Raw genomic sequence first — 21825 nt, 5'->3', positions numbered from 1 at the left:
ACACTTGGTTTATTTCTTTTTCTTTATTTTCCATTAACGTTTTACACTAGTTTATACCTCACAGGTTATCTTTCAACATTTCAGCCTTAACCTGCACGTTACTCCTTTTCAACACTCTCACGCGTGCGCAGTCTGCGTCTTCATCATCCCCACCTAACACTTTATAACAAATCCCTATGCATCCTATCAAACCAACATCTTACAATAATATCTCGGAATAGCTTAAATAAGGAAGGAAACAGTATAAGTGATCATGTAACTTTATTTATAGAGGGTAGAAGATACGTCTGCATTTTTCAGCTGATATAACAGTGGATGCCGCGTTGGTCTAGTGCCATTTAATATAAATAAAGGTTAAGATGGACCGGTATCGTATTTATATTCAGATATGAAAGTAAAAAGTACTTTATCATCCAGGAAGTCTGGTTTTTTATAAAGGAATTAGTATTGCAATTTTCAAACAATTGATCAAAACCGTTGGTTTTTTTTTCGTTTATATAAAATAAGAATTTTCGTATGTTTTGCTTTCTTTTTTATTATTTGTTACATATAAAGAAGGTAAAGAACCAACTTCGCTGTACTGCAGTGCAGTAATCTTCAAAGTGCTCCGTTAAACAAACTTTTAAGGGGTTAGAGGACTTTAGTCTCGCGAAATAAATCACTTATTTTACGATTTTTTTTACATTTGGTGAAACTTTTAATGAAAACAAAACATAGTACATTACTAAAAAGGCTTTAATGAATATATGTGAATTTTTTCATAACAAAAAGTTATATGGGTACCCAGATAGAGCCTTTTCTGATTTCGCAAAAGTAAATGAAATTCTGCTACAAAATTCAGTCAGCAGAATGACGCCATATTTGAAACCGAACGTGATTTGTCAGTTGCTTCTAACAGATTAATAACAAACTGATACCCCTTTCTGTGGCAGAACCTGTGGCAGATTAGCACATAAAACGCAACAGATTCTGCGTCAGAGCCTGCAGCAAATCAGCAGCAGAAACGCAGCAGACTTTGCGTATTTGTATTTACATGTCTTACACCGTTTGACGCATGTGCAGAACGATAAACATGACGTCATATTTTAGTACAACGTTAAAGCCACTAGGTGGTGCATCGTTTAAAATTTTATTAAGGGGTTAGACTACTGTAGAGGTTGAAAATGTAATGCATCCTTTAACATTTTATTTTTTATGGAAGAAAGGAAAATAAAAAAAACTAAGTACACATATGTGTTATTAGGTATAAATTGAAATATAGTATAACAAATTTTCATTGAAAAATATTGTGAAATGGTGGCATCAGAGCTATTCTTCTGAAGTATTGACTTTTTCCATCGCACTTATCATAGCTTCAACAATTTTCAATATTTTCTTTTGAAATTTTAATCACATCTTTAAAACAACATTTCGAAGAGAAATACCTAGAGAAATTTCGATTGGTTTATTCGAACATTTTATATAAACAAGTAATTACCATTTATTTAGCAAAAAAATTGAGTCTTCCTTTAAATAAACGCCAATCATACGAAAATGAATATTATTAAAAATCTCTATGTACTATTCTTCGAAATATTGCTTTAAAGATGTGATTTAAATTTCGAAAGAAAATGTTAAAAATTATTGATGTTATGCTGCGTGCCGTGGAAAAAATCAATAGTTTAGAAGAATAGCTATGGTGCCACTATTTTGCAATATTTTTCAATTAAAATTTTTTTATACTATATTTCAATTATACCTCATAACATATGTACTTAGTTTTTTTTATTTTCCTTCCTTCCATAAAAAAATAAAATTTCAAAGAACGCATTTCATTTTCAACTTCTATAGTGGTCTAACTCCTTAATTATAATATCCGAAAATTTTTAAGCATATAATGATAAATATCCAGGAGAAATAACGTTTAATTGACGTTGCATGATCAATGTTTTTACCTATAATCAATTTGAAACGGTTGAATAGAATGCATCTTTCTAACGTATTTTAAATATTGAGTTTTTCTATAGATGCAACGATTAAATAACGTTAGCACAACAACGTTTTTTCGTGAACTGAAATTATGTGAAGGATATAGTTCAAATATTGTTTTTAATAATATTTATTTAATTGATTAAAAAACTATAAGATATAACAATATTTAACTATACATAATTTTAGGATTCATTCCGAAAAATAATAACGTAAGGTGATTTTCAATATCAGTTGTATATTCATCAAAATTGTAACAATCTATCGTATATATGCTAATATAGCCTAATGGTTAAGATGCGCTTACGTGCGGGAGGAAAAACCGGCAGGACGCAGATTCGCGTCTAGCTATCATCCCCTGATATTTTTTTATTTTTATTTTTTAGTAAAATTTGATTATATAATTGTAACTTATAATATTTTGTAATTCTAATGCAAATTGAAGCGTACAATTATTTACGCGATTGAATTTTTTCATCCTCAAATTTTTTCAATCGAACAGAAACGCGTTAAATAAATCGTTTGTATAAATGTTAAAGTAATCGTTGATAGAAACGTTGATTTTGGCGACATAGGGCACGCTGTTTCAACTATAGATAACGCGTTCAAAAATTACGTTGACTCAACGTTTTTGGTTTTATTAGGTAACAATTTAAAGCCATTTAAAGAGCGTACATAGAGTAATAAATCCTGCTTTGTTTCTGTTTTTAGTCTGCCTTTAGAGGCTATACTGTAGACACTATTGCAAATCTGTTATAAATCTGCGCTCAGGATGTTGTGTGCAAATTGCGTTTTGTTTTTGGCGGCATTCTGCTGAAAGGATAGTATGTGCAGGTTTTGAAGGCAAATACCAAGTCAAATGCTTTTATATTTGATACCAATCTGCGCACCAAATGTTATCTGGGTAAGTAAACCAGTTGGTTTCATGGATGACCTTTCCGAGAAAGATTGTTAGCGGTGAGCAGCATGTAATGTATCATCTGAAGGTAAAATGTAAAATAAATATGAAAAGTAGAGTCTTGACTGGGGTCCTAGATCGAAGGATTTCTTATTATCTTTACCACTTTTTGTTTTATTAAGAAAAACATCAAAAGTTTTTCAGCAAAAATGAATTTTCAAGTTTAAAGGTTTGCCATTTTGTTTCTACTGTTTTCTTTTTTCAAATCCTTCGATTAGGGACCCCAAACAAGATTCTACTTTTCATATTAATTTCAAATTTTATTTTCAGGTAATCCATTATTGAGTTATGCTGCTCACTGCCAGCAACCTTTTTTTGGAAAGGTCATTGATGAAACCGGCTGGTGTACTTACTGTTATAACTTTTTTGTTATGAAATAATTCACATATACTCATTAAAGCCGTGTTATTAATGTACTCTATTTTATTTTCGTTAAAAGTTTCACTAAATGTAAAAAAAATCGAGATATAAGTGATTTATTTCACGATATTAAAATCCCCTAACCCCTTAAAATGGATTAAAATCAAAGCAGTGCTTTTCAAATTAACAAAGTCTAAATATTAGTGTTTCTTAAAGGGGATATATATGTAAATCGAAAAAAAAAACAATTTTTTGTACTCTTAACCCCTTAACCTATACTCTTTTCTTACAAAAATTGGCAAAAAAATTATTTTATTCAATAAAATACATTGTAGAACGCGGTTTAGGCAAAAACTATTTTTATTTTGGATTTTAATTCATATCGCAAAAAAGCGATGAATTTTGCACTCTTGCACGTATAGCGACTAATTTGATCTTTTTTGTCTATTTGCTGTTTCAAAAAAAAACATTTTGATTAGTAAAAATAATAATAGTATTATTTATTTAAAACAAACTATTTAAAATTTTCTTTTGTGTGATATATCTCCAAGCAAGGTACAATGCAGTCCAATATTGCAAGTATTATACATGTGTATAGCGATTTTCTTTTCTTTTGCTATCCCTTTTAGCACAATATACACCTCAATATCTTGTAAGAGTTGCTTTTATTGACGTTATTGGAACAAAACTGAAAAAATTACGTTATACTAGTCATAACATTCCAGAAGATCATAGTCTACCCGATTTTTTTCATATTTGAATCTCTGTCATACTTTTGTACATGTCTTTCTGCTAATTTGCTTCTAAAGTCTAAATCTTTTTTCATCTCAATTTTTTTTATACGAGCATATGCATCCCAAATACTAGTGGGTAGCAACAGAAAACAAAAAATTTTATAATTCTTTTTTCTCCTTTTTCTTATAATAGAATAGTCATGTAAATGTGGTGATCTAGACGATCAAAAACCATCGTTTCATTAAAGTCTATCACCACTTTGTTTTAGATATAAAATTACCATCTTTACCTGTTTTATTTGTTGTTGCCTTTTCGATATTGTGGCTTGTGAATAACAAATAAATTCCTCGTTTATCTTGCCACTGCATTACTGTTATTTTTCCACGTTGAAAAGCTACTATTTTACCCCTTTCAATGTTTTCGTATGAATAAATTTTCGTATATTTTTTCTGTTCTTTCATATGATTCTATAGGTAACCGTTTATGACTAACTCAAAAAATGGTCAGGTGTGGTGATGTATAAACATTATCCGTGATGAGACAGTAACCTTGGTCTAATAATGGTTCCAGCAACGACACAACAATTTGAAACGTTACCGAAATATTATTATGACTTTCCCTGTATACAGGGTGTAACAGCAATGATGTTTTTAATTTTAACCACATATTCTTGGGGTTAAGTTAAGTAGAAAAGTGCTATACTGTGACATCCGTAAAAGCATCATTGCTGAGATAAATCAATTTTAATCCGATGAATCAGGGCCTTGATGATTCAACGGAAAAATTACTTTACTCTCACTTTCGTTGACAGTTCTCTTTCAAAAAACAAAAGAAGCTCGTACTTCTTCACCGTTCCATATTATCGTACACGCATACACACACTCACGCAACTAGGCCGAATTAATAATATTACCTCCTAATGTTTTACATTCCTGATTCCTGGTGCTAATGAAATCTATTTTCTGTCTATTTTTAAAAGGATCCTCGATAGCACCCATTTAGATGAAAAGTCTGGAGAATAATACGCCGTTATTCGTAGATTAATTTTCAAGTCGTTTTATCTTTTCGGCGACGCGACATATGAACTGGTCTAAGGTAGTCAAACAATAAGTATTATATTAAAAAAGCTATTATAAGAAATTGTATTTTTTCTGTTTTTGAAAATCTTACTGTTTTATCAGATAGAGTAGTTTGCTGCATCATTGGAAGAGCAAAATGACTCGGAAATAGATATTTAAGTATAAAGCCATAGTATTCTCTGAAAATTTCAACCTAAGTGGAGGTTGAGGGATCCCTTTGAGAATAAATAAGCCTGTTTTAATGTTATGAAAGAACACAATCCCCATAATTAAGAGTAATTTTTTTTTTATGTCGTAGATTGCCTATAGTTTTTACCTTTTTTCCTAGTACTTTTTGCATAGTATCTGCCTAAATGGACTTGCCAATAAAACTAGCCAATTGCTAGATCAGATTTTAGTTTATAGTGACCAGAAGTTGATATGGTCACACGAAAAGGTAATCCTTTACAATTCACCAAGCAAATCGTAATAAACTGATGAGAAAAACATAAGTATTTACTAATTTATCTAAAATCTTATTGTAAGTAAGAGCGTACAAAAATTATGAATAATAATCTACAGCATTAACAAGAAATTATTCTTCATTTTGTAGCTTATTCTTTCATAAAATGAAAAAAGGCCTATTTATTTTTAGAGTAATCCTTCATGCTCTTCTCTGATTAGGCAAAAATTTCGAGACAAGGCTATGACTTTACATGAAAACCAATTTTCAAGTCATTTTAGCTCATCTTGCTCTTGCAATGATGTACAGCAAACTGCTCTATCAGATAAAACAGTAAGATTTTCAAAAAATTTCTTATAATCGCTTTTTCAATATAATACTTATTTTTTGACTACCTTAGAGCAGTTCATATGTCACGTCATTGAAAAAATGAAACACCTTGAAAATGAATCGACAGATAACGCCGTATCGTTACCCAGAATTTTTAACTAAATGGGTGCTTTCGAGGATCTTTTTAAAAATAGGCAAAAAATAAATTTCATCTGCACCAGGTTTAGGAAAGAAGGATGTCGGAGGTAATATTTATCATTAGTATAGTTTCACATATGTGCGTGTGACAATATAGTACGATGAAGTACGAGCTTTTTTTGTCTATCGAAAGGGAACTGGTAACGAAATTGAGAGTAAAGTAATTTTTCCGTTGAATCGAAGCCCTGATTTATCGGTTTAAAATTGATTTATCTCGGCAATGATGCTTTTACGGTATTAATCGTACATGACTTTTCGATTTAGTTAATTCTCAAGAATATGTGGTTAAAATTAAAAGAATCATTGCTAATACACACACTCTGTATATATTTCCCTCTTTAAGCAATATTCGTTGTTGGATGTTGGACTACCACGGTAATATAGTGCATTATTAACAGTTTTGCAGTAATGCTCATCTGGATACTGATTTTCCAGAGCATACGCGAACTTAATTTACGGGTACTCTTTCTTCCGAAAGATGCGGGACTATCTGTGCGTCTTCTAGGTGGATCCAGTGTTTGGTTTCGGAGTAATTTAAACCCCCACCCCTCCACCTCCGCGCAAGATTAATACTTTAGATGCCCCATAAATGATTCTCAAGCCGTAAACCCTGAAACTCTAGGAAAAATGATTAATTCTGAAAAGAACACTTACACAATTTTTTAATATTATCGATAGGTTTTGTGTTACATATTAATATATATGTATAGACCGATTGTCTACTTTAATTATTATACAGTTAGGCGAATATTCAGAATGTAAAAAAATCTTAAGCCATTTATACATATGATAATAATGATAATGAAAAGCGTTAACGACTTTTCCATAATGCTATTATTCTTCAAGCTGCATTAAAAGATGTCTAAAGGTAGTTTCGTTATGTTGATAGATTAAAGAAAACATGATTTTACTTATAAAATGTGAACAACATTAAATAGTATGTCAAATAATATTTAAAAGTATGATAATATGCAATACAATATTTTTGATAGTGATTTTTTCAATGTATTGATACTTTTGTTGTTATTGGACAATGTATGTAGCGTAAACACATGGTTATGTAATACCTTCATACAAATATAGCAAAATCCTCTTTGAAGTTGTGACACTCTTGCGGACGCAGGAAGTACTACATGTGTAATCTTGAGAACGGGGCATGAATTATATTTATAGTAATGAATGAGGTTTCTAAGTTAAACCTCATTCATGGTAAACATCATAAAAAGAAGATCCTCTATCTATATAAATAGTACAACCTCTATTAGCTGAGTTTTTATATCCCCCCCCCCCACCTGGTACCTCGTCTTTTTCCGGGTGTGAACCGACACATCATTAGAAATAATACAAAAATATTGTCCTAATTATTTTGTTTTTAGATTTTTACATCTACAACCTTCTGTATTATTTCTTGATACCAAGATACCTCATTAGTAGACTGCGGATATTCATGAGAATATAAAACATTGAAAATTTTTATTTTTTTTAAATTAGAGCTTGATTTATATTAACTATTTATTAAATTTTTTCAATACGATGCACGGTGGAACGAAACGTTGATTTTGCGGACATCGAAATGTCCGAAAACCCTTTATGTTTATGCAAAAACCTTTTCTCGAACAAAAATGTTCTATTTTCTGTGTGTACCGCTCAATTTAGGACACCTATATTTACCTTGAATAGGAATGCTGAGGTTTTATGAAGGTCAAATTAAGTTTTTTAAATTGAATCCTACAATTTTTATTTTATAAAATTGTACCTCATCTCTAAGGCTTTCCGAAACACTATATGCTTTTTATTTTATAATATGATTCATATAATGAAAAATCTTAAAAGTTTTCTGTTAATAATTTCTTTATTAAAGCAACAAAGTATAATAGCTATTGAAGGAGTGTTGGAAATCAGAGGTTGCGTCTGAGTAAGCTGTTGGGGACTCTCGAGCCGTCTGGCTCCGTCGCGCTCTCCATCTCTTTCCTCTTTCACCACTTCTACTCAACACCGACAGATTGTTGCCCAACGGAGCGATCTCGCTCGTCAGTTGCTGCTCGCGGTATACTTAACGAGAATCCGTATACCGATGTTACAGAGCGAAAACAGATTTACAATTTTTGACTGACTTTATAGATGGATTGTCTTTTCATTACATACTTTCGGAAACGTCAGGAAGTAATCTAGCGACACAGTCTTCAATTTTTGAAAAAAAAAAAATAAATAAAACGAAAATCATGAAGAATTTAAGAAATTGAAAATTGTACGTCGATATCTTACCTCTCGACGCTTCCGAAAATATACAATGAAAAGACAATCCATCCACAAATATGGTCAGAAAATGTTAATTCGTTTTCGTAGTTTAGGGCGATGCCCCGGTATAGAAGACCCACGTGGCGGAAAACTCCAGCCTCCCCACTTTCTGACTTCAACCGGCCCCCCTCCTTCAACGCCTGTCCCCACTACGCCGAGCGTTGGACGCAAACACTGTTACTTGCAACTCTTACATGAGAGAGTTTAAGAGGGGAGACTGACCAGCAACAGTCTGAACGCAAATTTGATAACTTTATATAAGTTTAAACTATCTTAGAGATGAAAGAAACGGAAGAAAAAATTATCAGAAATGCATCTCCTCTTACAGCTTCAAATATCTCAAGTCAAATTTCAATTGGTTTTATAATTTTTTAGATAAAATTTATTGAAATTCACCGAACGCAGGGTAACGATGCTGGACTGTACGGAAGATTGCATTCATATAATGTCAATATGATCCTGAGCTCACATCGTGACATTTACTGACGTATCGTGAAGACATGCTATGTTCTACATTTCACGTCATATTGTAAGAAAAAAATGAGATCTAATAATAATAATATGAAGATTGCTAGCGACACACCATGAGTGTGAATTATGAGTACCTTGAATGTAATTGTGGTAATACATTTAATATTTTCAAATAACGAGTATTCAAGAAGCAAGCTATATATGGCTATAAGCGCTACAGCACGTACATTTTTTTTTTAATTAATGTGACCGATAAAATTACAGCCAGTCGAAATATATAGACAAATGGAACTTTGCTATTAACTAACGTCAGGCAGTATAATGGACAAGGTATCAGTCTCATTATTCCAACGACCAGCGTTCAAGACCCACCAGGGAAAAGGATTTTTCATCAGCAAAAGTACGGTCAAATCATTTGGACATCAAAAATGAAAGTAAATTAGATTAAATGCAGAGCGAAAATGTTGTAACGCCGGCATTAAAAATTGAAGAATTATCCTACATGAGAATTCAACATTTTCTATGATTTAATGATACCTCATGACGTGAGTGCAATCTGAGGAACAAATGAGTCCTCATCTGTGTCTATTTTAGTCATCACGGAATACTGCATTCTGAGGACAATATGACAACATTACGACAGGATTTTGCTATCTCGGTAGTAATAATGTTACTGAAAACAAGGTAACTATCTACAAATTAACATATTAAAAAGAAGTATTGTTATTTCTATCAAGAATAACAATAATTTCATAAATTAGGCTTTGCTATTTCATTTACTATAAATAGTGAATATTTCCTATATCTGAAAAAAGTTTTAGGGTACATAAGGTATTTAATTTTTAGTGTATTAAGAAGTATACTAAACATTTGTTAAATTTTTCCCTTTTTACTATGTAAGCCACGTTTGCCTGGGTAAATTGTCTTGAAAGAAGACATACAGGCAAAATGTATAGCACTGTAATATTGTACTATATACTGGTGGCTTGCCCCCCCCCCCCCCCTAAATATTAGCATTATTCCCCTCACTTTCTCCTTTTGTGCTCCTAAGCAGAAGCGTGGTAGGAGATTATTCTCCTACCATAAATTCTTGGTGGTAGGGAATACTTCCTTCTCAACTGCTTGATGTAGTACTAATTATCGCCGCTTGTTAGCACTGTAGTCAATTCGGAGTGGTGCGGTAGGAACTGCATTGCGCTTACAGGTTCCCGTTAAGGAGGTACTCTCAGAATTATGCTAGTCAAATGTAATTTACTTCTTATTTGACTCACGCAGTAAAAAGATATGGCTGCAGCGCTTGTAATATACCTCATTATTTTGTTAAATTTTGCGTAATAAAGTTAAGAGTTTAATAATAATAAATTTTAATACTAATTTAAATTCTAATTACGTCTGAAATATAAAAGTTGTTAGACAACCCGACTGCAAGTTCAGTGTATTTTGTATAATGACTCACAGATATCTTTGGCGGTATTGCCATGTCGTGCCAATTGTTTGTGAAAATTGGAAAGGTTCTATAGCAATTTTCTTATTACTAACTCACAGGTAACTAATGCTATTTCAGCACTCAAATTCGTCATAAATAATTTCTTTAAATCCCTTTGAAGTTTAGTTTCAAACTTAATTACAAATGTTTTCAATTTTATGATGGAAGTGGTATAAATCGTGGTTTCCCATAAGGCGCGTCATGTTAAATAAACGTTATTGAAAATGCTCATAACTTTTCTTATAGGTAATTAATCATTACGAAATTTGAACTAAATATATTTTACGACAAAAAGCACTTGTAAAATAAATTTCGTCGAAATCTGAATTGGAAATCTATTATCGATAGTACCTCCTTAAGTGGCCAGTGGCACCACTTCTCTTGCAATTGCTGCTAAAACCCAAAATACAGAACCTTAATTTTTGTTTACCCCAGTTAACTCCAGTGGTCCGAGTGAGCTTATACAGCCGTCTCTCCACCTTTCTGCGACTCCGCCAGATTTCCTGGTGCGTTATCCCATCCTAAAAACGAGGAATTCTCGGTGGGATCCAGGGAGGGTTTTTTTCCTTACCTATAGCGCGTCGTTGCCTGGGACTCTCAGGTGCGGGATATCCTATCGCAGAACCCTGAGTATCTGCTCTATTTTAATCGAGATAGCTGTTTTGTACTTCGGTACTTTTTCGTGGGTTGGGAAGCTCCATGAGCTTTTGTAACCCTTACTCCTAGCGAGGTTGAGAATCTTTGCGTCTTGCCCTCTGGAGCATTTACTACATTTTAGAGTTTAGCTCCTTTGAGCTTTTTCTCTTATTCTTTTTGACTCACTTGAGCACTATTAACTCCTCGTCGTTTGTTTCTTGCGGCCTACGAGCTCTACATAATTGTTAAATCTTTTGTTTTGATCTTTTAAAGTTTTTAATAAACTATCTTCATTTTAAATTACATAACGCCTTTTTGTTTTCAGAGCAACTTTCCCTCTTTTCTACCTTCTTAAGAGCCATACCGAATTAATTTTCTCACAAGAAGAGATATACAATGTAAAACGTTAATTTAGTTTCTGCATCATTTTTACTCTTGTAGCTTATTTCGACGAAATTTTATCTATCTATAAGAAAGCAAATGACTTGTAATAAATATTTTAATCCTGCTATGAAAAAGTAGAAAACAAACCAAAAATGAAAAACGTAAGGTTTCAGGAAGCCTCAAAATGAGTTACAAGGTTATGAAATAATAATTGTACGATTTAATTTAAAAAACCTCCTTCTACCTTCATATGACCTTAGTATTGCTCTTCAAAGTCAAAAGGGGTGTCCTAAAATATGTATTATACAGGAAATAGAACATTTTTGTTCGAGACAAGGTTTTCCATAAACATAAAGGGTTTTTGAACATTACAATATCCGCAAATCAACGTTTCATTCCACTGTGGAATGTAGTGCTAAATTAAAATTTTCGACATACCGAAAATGTTAGTTTATTTTGGAAAATAAATTAATAAATCTCTATTTTGCATAAAGATTAATAGTGTACTGATTACTTTCCATTATATATAATTCACCATCTGCAAATTATCCAATCATAATTATCAATTAACCCTGCCCGCTTTGTGCTTGTAAAACTTATTAGTTAAATAATTGGAAAGTCCAAGAAAATTGTTCAAAATAGTTCTTTCAAGTATCATTTTAAAGTTTAATAGTATTGATTTAAAATATTACTGTGAGTAAAGTAATAGCTATAATCGGTTTGAATGATCAAGGTAAATTTATTTTCGAAATTTTTATTGGTGTCGCGGTAAAAATAATTTGATTGCTGAGACTTTTATATAATCCGTTATAACTAATGAGATGCAATTAATTTACATTCGTACACATTGGACTAATGTAGTGAAATTAAAATATTTACAGTTATTGTTTAAATAACAGTGTAAGAACAGTGATCTTTAGACGGGGTACCTACTATAGGTCACATCTTTTCCTACATATTTTAAAATAGGATAAATTAATTATGCAATAATTTAAGTACGGTTAATGCTAGATGTTCCATAGCAAATAGTGAATAATTCAGTAAAATGATGCTCATATATAGCTCCGCTCTATTCTAACGTTGAAAAATGGAAGATTGTATATGCATGAAAGCTGTCCGACTTTTAGAACAAAACTTAAATAAATCTCACTTTATGAAATCTCGAGCACAGTTTGAGATTGTATAACATTCGTTAAATGTAAATTGTTGTTATTTATTATTATATGAAACTTTCAAATCTAAGTGGTAAATAGGAATGTTGTATTATAACTTGTTACTCTTTTTTATAGTCCGGGAGCCAGCGACCTTTTGAAGGTGGTCATTTCATCAAGGCTGAAAATTTTTTTGTAAGCCTTATTTGGTATCACTAGTAAGTGAATTGACCTCCAGCTTGTGCGCAGCTCCGGGGGGTATAGCTGCGGCAGCCTCCCACACATGTAAAATAATAATTAAAAAAAATTAATACCGCAAAAGCTGTAACTTTGTTAATATTTACATTATGTTATAAAATAAAGAAAAAACGTATCCAGCCGAATGTAGAGTGGGGGATTATGCCCCAGCTTTTCACGTAAAGAAGTGAAAAATGCGCACTGAGTAAAGTGATATCGCAAAAGCTGAGATTTGGTAAATTTATAGTTAAGTTAGTAACTTAAACGAAAAAAACATCCAGCTTCATATTTAGTGGCGGAAAAGTGTCCAGCCGATGCAGTCAAAGACGCTGGGCATCGGCATGCGCTCGGGCGCGTTGTTTCTTTGAATGCATCAGCTGGACACTTTCCCCCACTAAATAGAAAGCTGGATATTTTTTTCTATTAACTTATTTACTTAACTATTATATTACCGAATTTCAGCTCTTGTGGTATAAGATATCTTTACTTTTCTCATTAAACAGAGCGCGCCCATGTAGTTATTATACTGTCTCACAAGTTTTTGAATTTATAGGCTATTGGTAAATAGTTACACATTTGAATATACATGATAAACCGTATTATACATAACATAAGCAGGAAATATGTAGACATAAAAATAAGAAAAGTAAATATTTACTAATAGTCTTTAAATTCAAAAACTTGTGAGACAGTATAATAACTACATGGGCGCGCTGTGTTTAATGAGAAAAGTATAGATATCTTATACCATAAGAGCTGAAATTCGGTAATATAATAGTTATGTAAATAAGTTAATAGAAAAAAATATCAAGCTTTCTATTTAGTGGGGGGAAAGTGTCTAGCTGATGCATTCAAAGATACAACGCGCTCGAACGCATGCCGATGCGCAGCGTCTTTGACTGCATCGGCTGAACACTTTTCCGCCACTAAATATGAAGCTGGATGTTTTTTTCGTTTAAGTTATTAACTTAACTATAAATTTACCAAATTTCAGCTTTTGCGATATTACTTTACTCAGTGCGCATTTTTTACTTCTTTACGTGAAAAGCTGGGGCATAATCCTCCACTCTACATTCGGCTGGATACGTTTTTTCTTTATTTTATAACATAATGTAAATGATAACAAGATTACAGCTTTTGCGGTATTAGTTTTTTGTAATTATTATTTTACATGTGTGAGGCTGCCGCAGCTACACCCCCGGAACTGCGCACAAGCTGGAGGTCCATTCACTTACTTGTGATACCAAATAAGGCTTGGAAAAAATTTTCAGCCTTGGTGAAATGACCATCCTCAAAAGGTCGATGGCTCCCGGACTATTATGTATATGGGGCATTATCTGTCAAATCGGTCACCCCCCCCCCCCTACCTATTTCAATTTCTGAGATAAAATAGTTTTCAGCATTTTAAAAATTTCGTTGAAATATCTATTTTTTATTACCGTTAGGGGTTTATGAAAATTCATCATGGCTGACCCAGAAGCAAGGCTTAAAGAAGGAAGCGTAAAATTTAATTTAATTTTTTTCAATAACTTTTTCATTTGCTTTACAAAACTACTCTACATAGCCTTTTCTGCCAAAATTGCCGGTAAAATGTAAAAAAAATGCACAAAATTGATTTTTTTAATTAATTTTTTCTTGAAAACTACAGGTTGAAATAAAAATAGCTGTGTAATAAAAATGTCTTAGAATTAAATGAATAATATTCTTAAAACTTTAACAATAGATTTACGGACTGAGCCAATTTGACTCATTCAAAGGTATTTCAAAATCATAATTTAAATGTAAAAAATATTTCCAATAAATTTTTTAATAATAAATCTTTCATTTAATTTAAAGTAGAATTAATTTCTACATATAAAACTTTAATTTTTGTGTATTATTCAAATTATCTCACTTTGGTAAAAATAGGTCTAATCAACGTCCCTAAATCTATTGTTAAAGAATTTTTAGAGACGTATTTTGAATATTTTGAGTTTGCGATTTTTCAAAAAATCAAAAATTATATACAAAAAGTTTGAATATATTCTCCAATAAATTGAAGACATTTTTATTCTACATCAATTTTTATTTAAGTCTGTAGTTTTCAACAAAAAATTAATAAAAAAAATCAATTTTCTAGATTCTTTTACATTTTACCGGTTATTTTGACAAAAATACATAAAAAAGTCTATGTAGAATAATTTCGTAAACCAGATGAAAAAGTTATTGCAAAATATATTAAATTTTAAGCTTCCTTCTATTTCAGCCTTGCTTCTGGGCCGGCCATTTTTAATGTTCAAAAACGCCTAACAGCATTAAAAAATAGACATTTCAACAATAATTTTAAGATACTGAAAACTATTTTATCTTAAAAATTGACGTGGGCAGGGGGGTGGCCGATTTGACATGGAATGCCCTATATATACTTAATATAAATAACGTATATTGTTTTCTTTACTTTTTATTTTAGCAAATTTCATACGAGAGTCGTATGTACTTTGAAAGTTTTTGCGATATATCAGGAGCGCAGGCTACGTAAAAGTACGTACTGAGTAGATTTCTACTTGACAGATGGTATCATATAAATAGAATAGGTATTGAATTTAATCTTTTTGGAACAGAAATTTTTCTAAAGGAATTGACTTGTTATTCACCACAGAAAATGTATTTATATATGAAATGTACACTTTGGGTACATTAACGACAGATAATATTTGCCACCCCCAAGTAAGATCAAACTAAATTTTTTGGTTTCATATCTTTACCTGCAATAATCATAGCTTAGAAATTAAAAGAAGGGATTAAAGTTTAATTAATAAGCTTTTATTTAAGAGCTTTAATCTTTCATAAAATGAAAGATTAAACTTTTTGTGAGTAACACCAAGAGAAGAATATTTCGATATTTTTTAGCTTTGATTTGATTCTTCGCTATATTAAAGACAATTTTTTATCGTAAAAGCAAACAAAGGCACTTTTACGGAGCAAACTTCATTTATTACTCTCTCAGTTACGACTTTTCATCTTGAGGAATAAAACTGGTACTTGGAAATTTTTAAAGGGATCCCTCATGCTCACTTTACAACATAAAATGCGTGTCAATGATACGTCATCATTCGGTTACCAATTTCAAACTCATTATACTCTTTCAGTCACGTCGTGAACTGCTTTTCTATTAACCCTTATGTGCCCACCCGGGTACCCGTGTACCCTTTTACACATATAAATGATCATAACTTCTAAACCAATTGAAGTATCGAATTAGCGCTTCAAATCTCCATTGTTTAGAGCTTTCTGAAATAAGAACAATACTGAAAAACTAAAAAATAATTTTTTTTCTATGAAATATTGAGCACCAAAAGTTTACATTTCGCTGGGTGCCACCCAGGGTACCCGGGTACCCACTAAGATTCTATCAATGTTTTTGCTGAGTATTCACTTATAAAACAATTTTTTTTAGTAGAAGGGCTTATAAATAAATAATTACAATAGCTTAGGTTATTAAATATTATACGATGGTATTTTGTCACGCGAGCCGTATTCTTAGGAAATTACCCATGCTAATCTATACCGAATGTCAAAACTGATTCACGCGCTACCTGAGGCAAACTCCCCGACCTACTTATAAATTTGTTTACAGACACAAAACCGGTATTTAAGTATGAAAAATATTACAAAAATTGCGACTTTAATGTCTATTAAATACATATAAATTATATAAAGCTTAATTCTTTACAGATAAAGTCGAAGAATGGAAAAAAGTGTAGTGGATACCCGGGTACCCTGGGTGGGCTATAACGTTGGTAAGCATGAATGGGCACATAATGGTTAACATAGTCAGATTGTCACAAAAAAAAAAAAATTTTGTTAAAATGCCAATATTAAAAATGTTCTTTTCTATGAAAAAATGTGTCTATTATATGCTTGTTTTATATTAAATTTTGCGTTATGATATCATGATCTACTTTCGCTTAGCAGTGACTTGAGATCAATGACTACATTGATGCTGTATGAAAAATATATTCGCGAAAAAGACAAACAATGTAATTATTATATTGAAAAATAATAAATTCAGTCTAATACTTAAATATGATACATTTATATCAGGCCTGACTATCTTACGATATGCAGGTCAATCTTGTCCCCTCCCCCCTCTTACATAAGAACTCAAACTTGGCTTCTTCTAGTCGTCAAGCAAACTGAGAGCAACCTACTCGTTTTTCATTTGTTTTCTCTTAAGCAATTGCATTCAGAAGAAGTAGGGGTAGGAGTGATAGCTTCTCCGCTTGTCGGAGTTAAACAGGCCTGACTTATAGCAAACAGCAAGAGCTCACATTAGATTTCAACGATGTGAGATAGAAAAAGAAAATATCTAGTAGTCGCACAGCAAACACTTGGTCTGAACAAATTTAATCAATGACAAGTTATTATCGCTACATTTTGATAAAGTAGCTTCGAGGAATTTATAAATATATACATTATGACGGTTAATACTATTTGTTCTGGCGGAGATCCATATTGTTGCCTAAAACTGTGGAAAATCAACTTAACAGGCCTTTACCGATCGGGTAACGGGGATTTAAGCCAAGATCATAACGTGTTATGGCTTGGCGTCAGGTTTGTTCTTAAAACCGTAGCCTTATGAAATTTTCCTCCATATTCAAATTACGCTGCTAGTCAGCTTCAAATGGTAAGGGAGAGGGGCAAGGTTAGGACGGGTCCTGGGACTCGTCAAATCGGCCTTTCCTTCTGATTCAAGAAACAAATATAAAGAGAAAGCAAACTGTCTTATGGGATTTCACCGAACCTTTATTAAATGTATCTCTAACTTTTACAATATTCTGCCTTGGATATTTTTCCTCAAGTCACTTGAAACAGACGCGCACACTCACTCCATTCATTTTACACACACAGGCATACTGCTCGCCACACTTATTCATTAGTGACCCGAGGAGCGGGAAATTTGTAGTTCCGGGGAGTTATTACCCGGCTCTTTCTTTCTTTCACGTGACTGATTCAGCTCGATAATGGGAAATGATGGCTGATCCCTAATTAAAGGCCAAGTCCCGAAGGAGACTCGTCTATGGGTCACAAAATCTCGTTCCATTGGGGCGGCACGCCTTGGGCGCAGATCTCCCGGTCGCGCATTCCAGGGACGACGGACACTCCACGGATCATAAGTTAATCTTGCAAGTTCAAATCTCGACCCTCAACCGATCGGATATTTGGTCCCGACATGGAAGCGGGATATTTAACGAAATATCACAGCGCTCCTATAGCAACGCTATTTTAGACCCGCGAATCCTTCTATCCAGCCATCTGACTGCCCATGATAAGAAAGTGGGAAAAGAGGACCAAACCATCCGGGCCAGAGTAAAATTCATCCTATTCATATTGCCATCCGGTGGAAAGATGCCTGTGTGTGTGTGGAGAAAGTCGCCCTGGAGAAACCCAAAGCCCCCGCAAGAGGGGAATTTCATCTTCCGCGATTCTGACGAGCCACCGAGCATCTCCCGGCCTATTCCCGGGAGAGAATATCCCTCACAGATGGGCCAGCCGTGGAGGACCCAGGAAACTCGACAGAAGGACCCCGAACCCCTCCTACCCAGGGGATGCCCTCCCCCCGTGCCGATCACACCCACTAACCCGCCACACAAGAGACATAAGGAGGTCTTCCAACATTATACCAAAGTGATCTTAGCCGACGTCCAAAGTAGCTTTCCAAAGGTCCATCCTGGTACCTTGTTCCCGCTATCCTTCTCTCAGAATTCACTCCTGGGAGAGCTCCTATTCCTTTCGTATTCCAAAGGTCCTTTCAACCGATATGCTTTCGCCTCGTCGAACGGTTACCGTAAGAGAGATAGAGAGAGCGAACTCTTCTCCTTTCTTCCAATTTTCCCAGACTATCCTTTTTCGGTTCCTCGCCCGCTCCCTCACAACACTCCTTCTCGTTTATTAATTAAGCACTATTGGCCAAAATGTGATCAGGTGCCTCATCGGGCCAAGTGATGTTCTGGTCATTTTCCTTAGTGGGTCCAACCCATTTAAAATCCGGCGTGAATTCTTTGAATAAGGAACTCGGTTTTTATCTGGGAAGTTTTAAGTCTTATGGGGGGGAGGGTGTATATGGTCGTTGAGGCTTAAGTCCTCGTTCTCACTCTCTCTCTCTCTCTCTCTCTCTCTCTCTGTCTATGCTCCCATTCGCTCCCCTCTTTACATTGTTTTCCGCCAGATGGCTGCTCTGTCGGTAATTCTTTATCTCACACCATCCCATTCTACTACTCCGCTTTCCCTACTCCTGGACTCGCTTTCACTTATACCTACATTCAACGATCTTAGCTAGAAAACAATAAATCAGAATGGCATATAGGTGCTGACACGATACTATTTTAATGAAGAAATTTCAATAATTGCAGTGGTCTGAAGTCCCAGGTGAATCGGTGTATGAGGAGAAGGGAAAGCATATTTATTCATAGAGCCATGTGCTGTATAGGCTAGAAAATCATCCACTTGTAAAGGGAATTCTAAAAATTCCCGTTACAACATGTGTATGTATGTTAGGGATGATATAATATTTAAAATACACACACACACACACAAACTGCAATTCTCATTAAATTTAGTGTAGTTATTTGACTATGTAACGGCGGAAACGATTACAAAAAGAAGCCATATTTTTCTGTGCACAGTTTTTCGGCCAAAGGTATAAATGTTTTTATAAAATGTCTTTCTTGATTTTTGTTTATGCTGAAAATAAACAAGTAAAGAAGAAAACGTTTAAAATAAAATAGGTATGTTTTAGTATAGAAAATACAGAAATGAAATGAAGAATCAATTTATTTTTATAAATTTATTTATTTTATATCTAAATTTTATATATATATTTACCTTTCTCAACATTTCCATCCATGTTTCATATCCAATATTTAATCCACAATGAACGATTACCGCCATATACGCAACACCATACATATTCTAAGAGAGTACGCGTTTGGTATGGGTTAAGTGTAAATAAAATATTTCCAAGAAAGAAAATTGTTACTAATATCTTTTTTTCTTATATTTGCATTTATTACAACATAGCACATCTGTTTTCCTTCAAGCTTTTTTTCTACATCTTTTCGTATTTAAAACTTATATGAAATATCGCGCCTAGCAAATAACTCTGGTTAGGTTGTCGATAAGAAGTTTATTTTTAATTTAGCAGACAATCAAATCGAAACAACATGTATCAAAACTTTTCTTCTCCGGTTTTTAGCCACAAAATGTTTAATTTAGTATTTTACGAACCGTTCAATCCTCAAATTGAAGCTAGTAAAATAATTTTCAAACTCTTCTTCGATTTGTAGGATTTGATCATTTTCGAAAGGGATATGAAAATTTAAAATATAGTATTTTTTAGCTTAGGGGTGGCTAATACTTTTTGAAGAATGTATTAACAGCTTAGATTATGGGTAATCACACACACATGTGTGTGTATGCAGTCAACAAAAAATTCGCTGTTTTTATGTGTCATTTAAGTCACATAGGTTTTAATTTTTCGTAAATAAAATATCAAGTTACCCTTCAGAAAAAGTCAGTCCTATAAAAAGTATTTATATTGTTGGTACTGATAATTAATATACTTGCACATATTCAATGTAATAGAGAATTTTAAACATTGATATAACAAACTTTACAACTGTATGCCTCAAATCCAATTGAACAATGAATGATTCATATAAAATTAGTAGAATCAATAATAAATATTAATTCCTACGCACTCGAACATTCCTATAGTAAATACCTCAAACTTTGTTAGTAGCACTACAAAAGTGAGATATAATTAAGTTTCGATGAAACAAAGCATTTAATGAACATTTTGAATAATATTTTTTCAACAGTGTCTTCAGGAATATCTGGATCGAGTGCATGATTTGGAAAAAGAATTATATAGCTTTAAGGATATACAGCATCAATATGAAACGTTGAATGAAAAGTTAAAAGAACAACAACATCACTTTGATTTATTAATGGAAAGGAAAAACTTAGAGTTGCAAAATTATCAAGATCAATTGAATAGAGAAAAGAGTGATAAGGAGGAAGAAATCCGTAATTTACAAAAAGGTAAGATATTTGAGTAAATATGACAACTTGAAGTTTATTTTCTTCGTTTATTAAAAGCCAACGTTAATATTTCAAATGAATATCTATTTCCAAGATTGAAATCCTAAAAAGTGTTAATCCTTCACACTCTCGACATATCTGTTCGGTCACCGATAAATGGCGAGTAAGACTCACCTTTTTAGTGCAAAGGGTTAAATGTTCTCTAACAAAATATTTAGTGAGAATTGAACAAATGCTACCGAATAAATTGAAATAAATAAAAATCCTTTCCAATAATGTCTATAACTTTATACTTTAGTTATTAAAACAATTTGTATGTTAATATTAACGAAGAATGTTTGCAATGTGCATTCATAAACGAAAAATTATAACAAAAATTACTTCCGGTTTTTATCATTTTTCAATGACATCTTTAAATACTCACCGTAACAAATTTTTTTCTTTATTTGAAAGGGTTTGGCGTATAATTCATTGATATTTTTAATAAAAAAAAGAAGTTCTTTGTTGTTCTATATGAATTTCAAAGTTAAATGCCAAAGTTGGAAATTCAAATATTTCGAAATTTTGATCCGTAAGCAATAGTTTTAAAAATGTCTTCGCAAATGGGGGGGGGGGGGGGGGGCTTAAATTTGAATAGAAATTAATCCTCCCAAAAAATTATTTACATATAAAAAGAAGACATCAAAAAATTTGTACATTCTCTCCAAAACCAATAATCCTACGAAAAATAATTATTACAAAACCGAAATTCTAAACAAAAAATATCGATCATATAAAGGATTAAAATTACTAAAATTCGATAAATTATAAACGATAAGTAAATTTTTAAGCAGCAACATATAGTAATGAGATTAGATAAATTCGACAGGTGAATTAATCAACTAATCTATGATTTCATATGGATCTACCATATAAAATGAGTCAAAGCATGGACATAAAATTCTATTTATCTTAAGGGGTTAGGCTACTCTAGAGAAAAGGGAAAATATATAATTTAAAAATTTTTTCGT

General features: G+C 32.7%; 1 protein-coding gene across 3 annotated transcripts in view; it reads left to right on the top strand.

Moving 5' to 3' along the window:
- LOC136774705 (kinesin-like protein KIF20A) overlaps window positions 1-21825 on the top strand; it is a 105270-nt gene that overhangs the window by 56252 nt on the left and 27193 nt on the right. For 2 of the 3 annotated variants that reach the window (XM_066729127.1, XM_066729128.1), the window contains one exon: window positions 20593-20815. The exons of the other annotated variant lie outside the window; for it this stretch is intronic. In XM_066729127.1, the coding sequence (XP_066585224.1) occupies window positions 20593-20815 (223 nt within the window). The remainder of the gene's footprint in view (window positions 1-20592; window positions 20816-21825) is intronic. 3 annotated transcript variants of the gene reach the window in all.

The sequence above is a fragment of the Prorops nasuta genome, unplaced genomic scaffold (assembly GCF_024137725.1).
Source record: "Prorops nasuta isolate Cenicafe-Biocafe unplaced genomic scaffold, Cenicafe_Pnas_1.2 PNAS00006, whole genome shotgun sequence".
Classification (NCBI taxonomy): Eukaryota; Metazoa; Arthropoda; class Insecta; order Hymenoptera; family Bethylidae; genus Prorops; species Prorops nasuta.
This window is presented reverse-complemented; position numbering and strand designations above follow the sequence as displayed.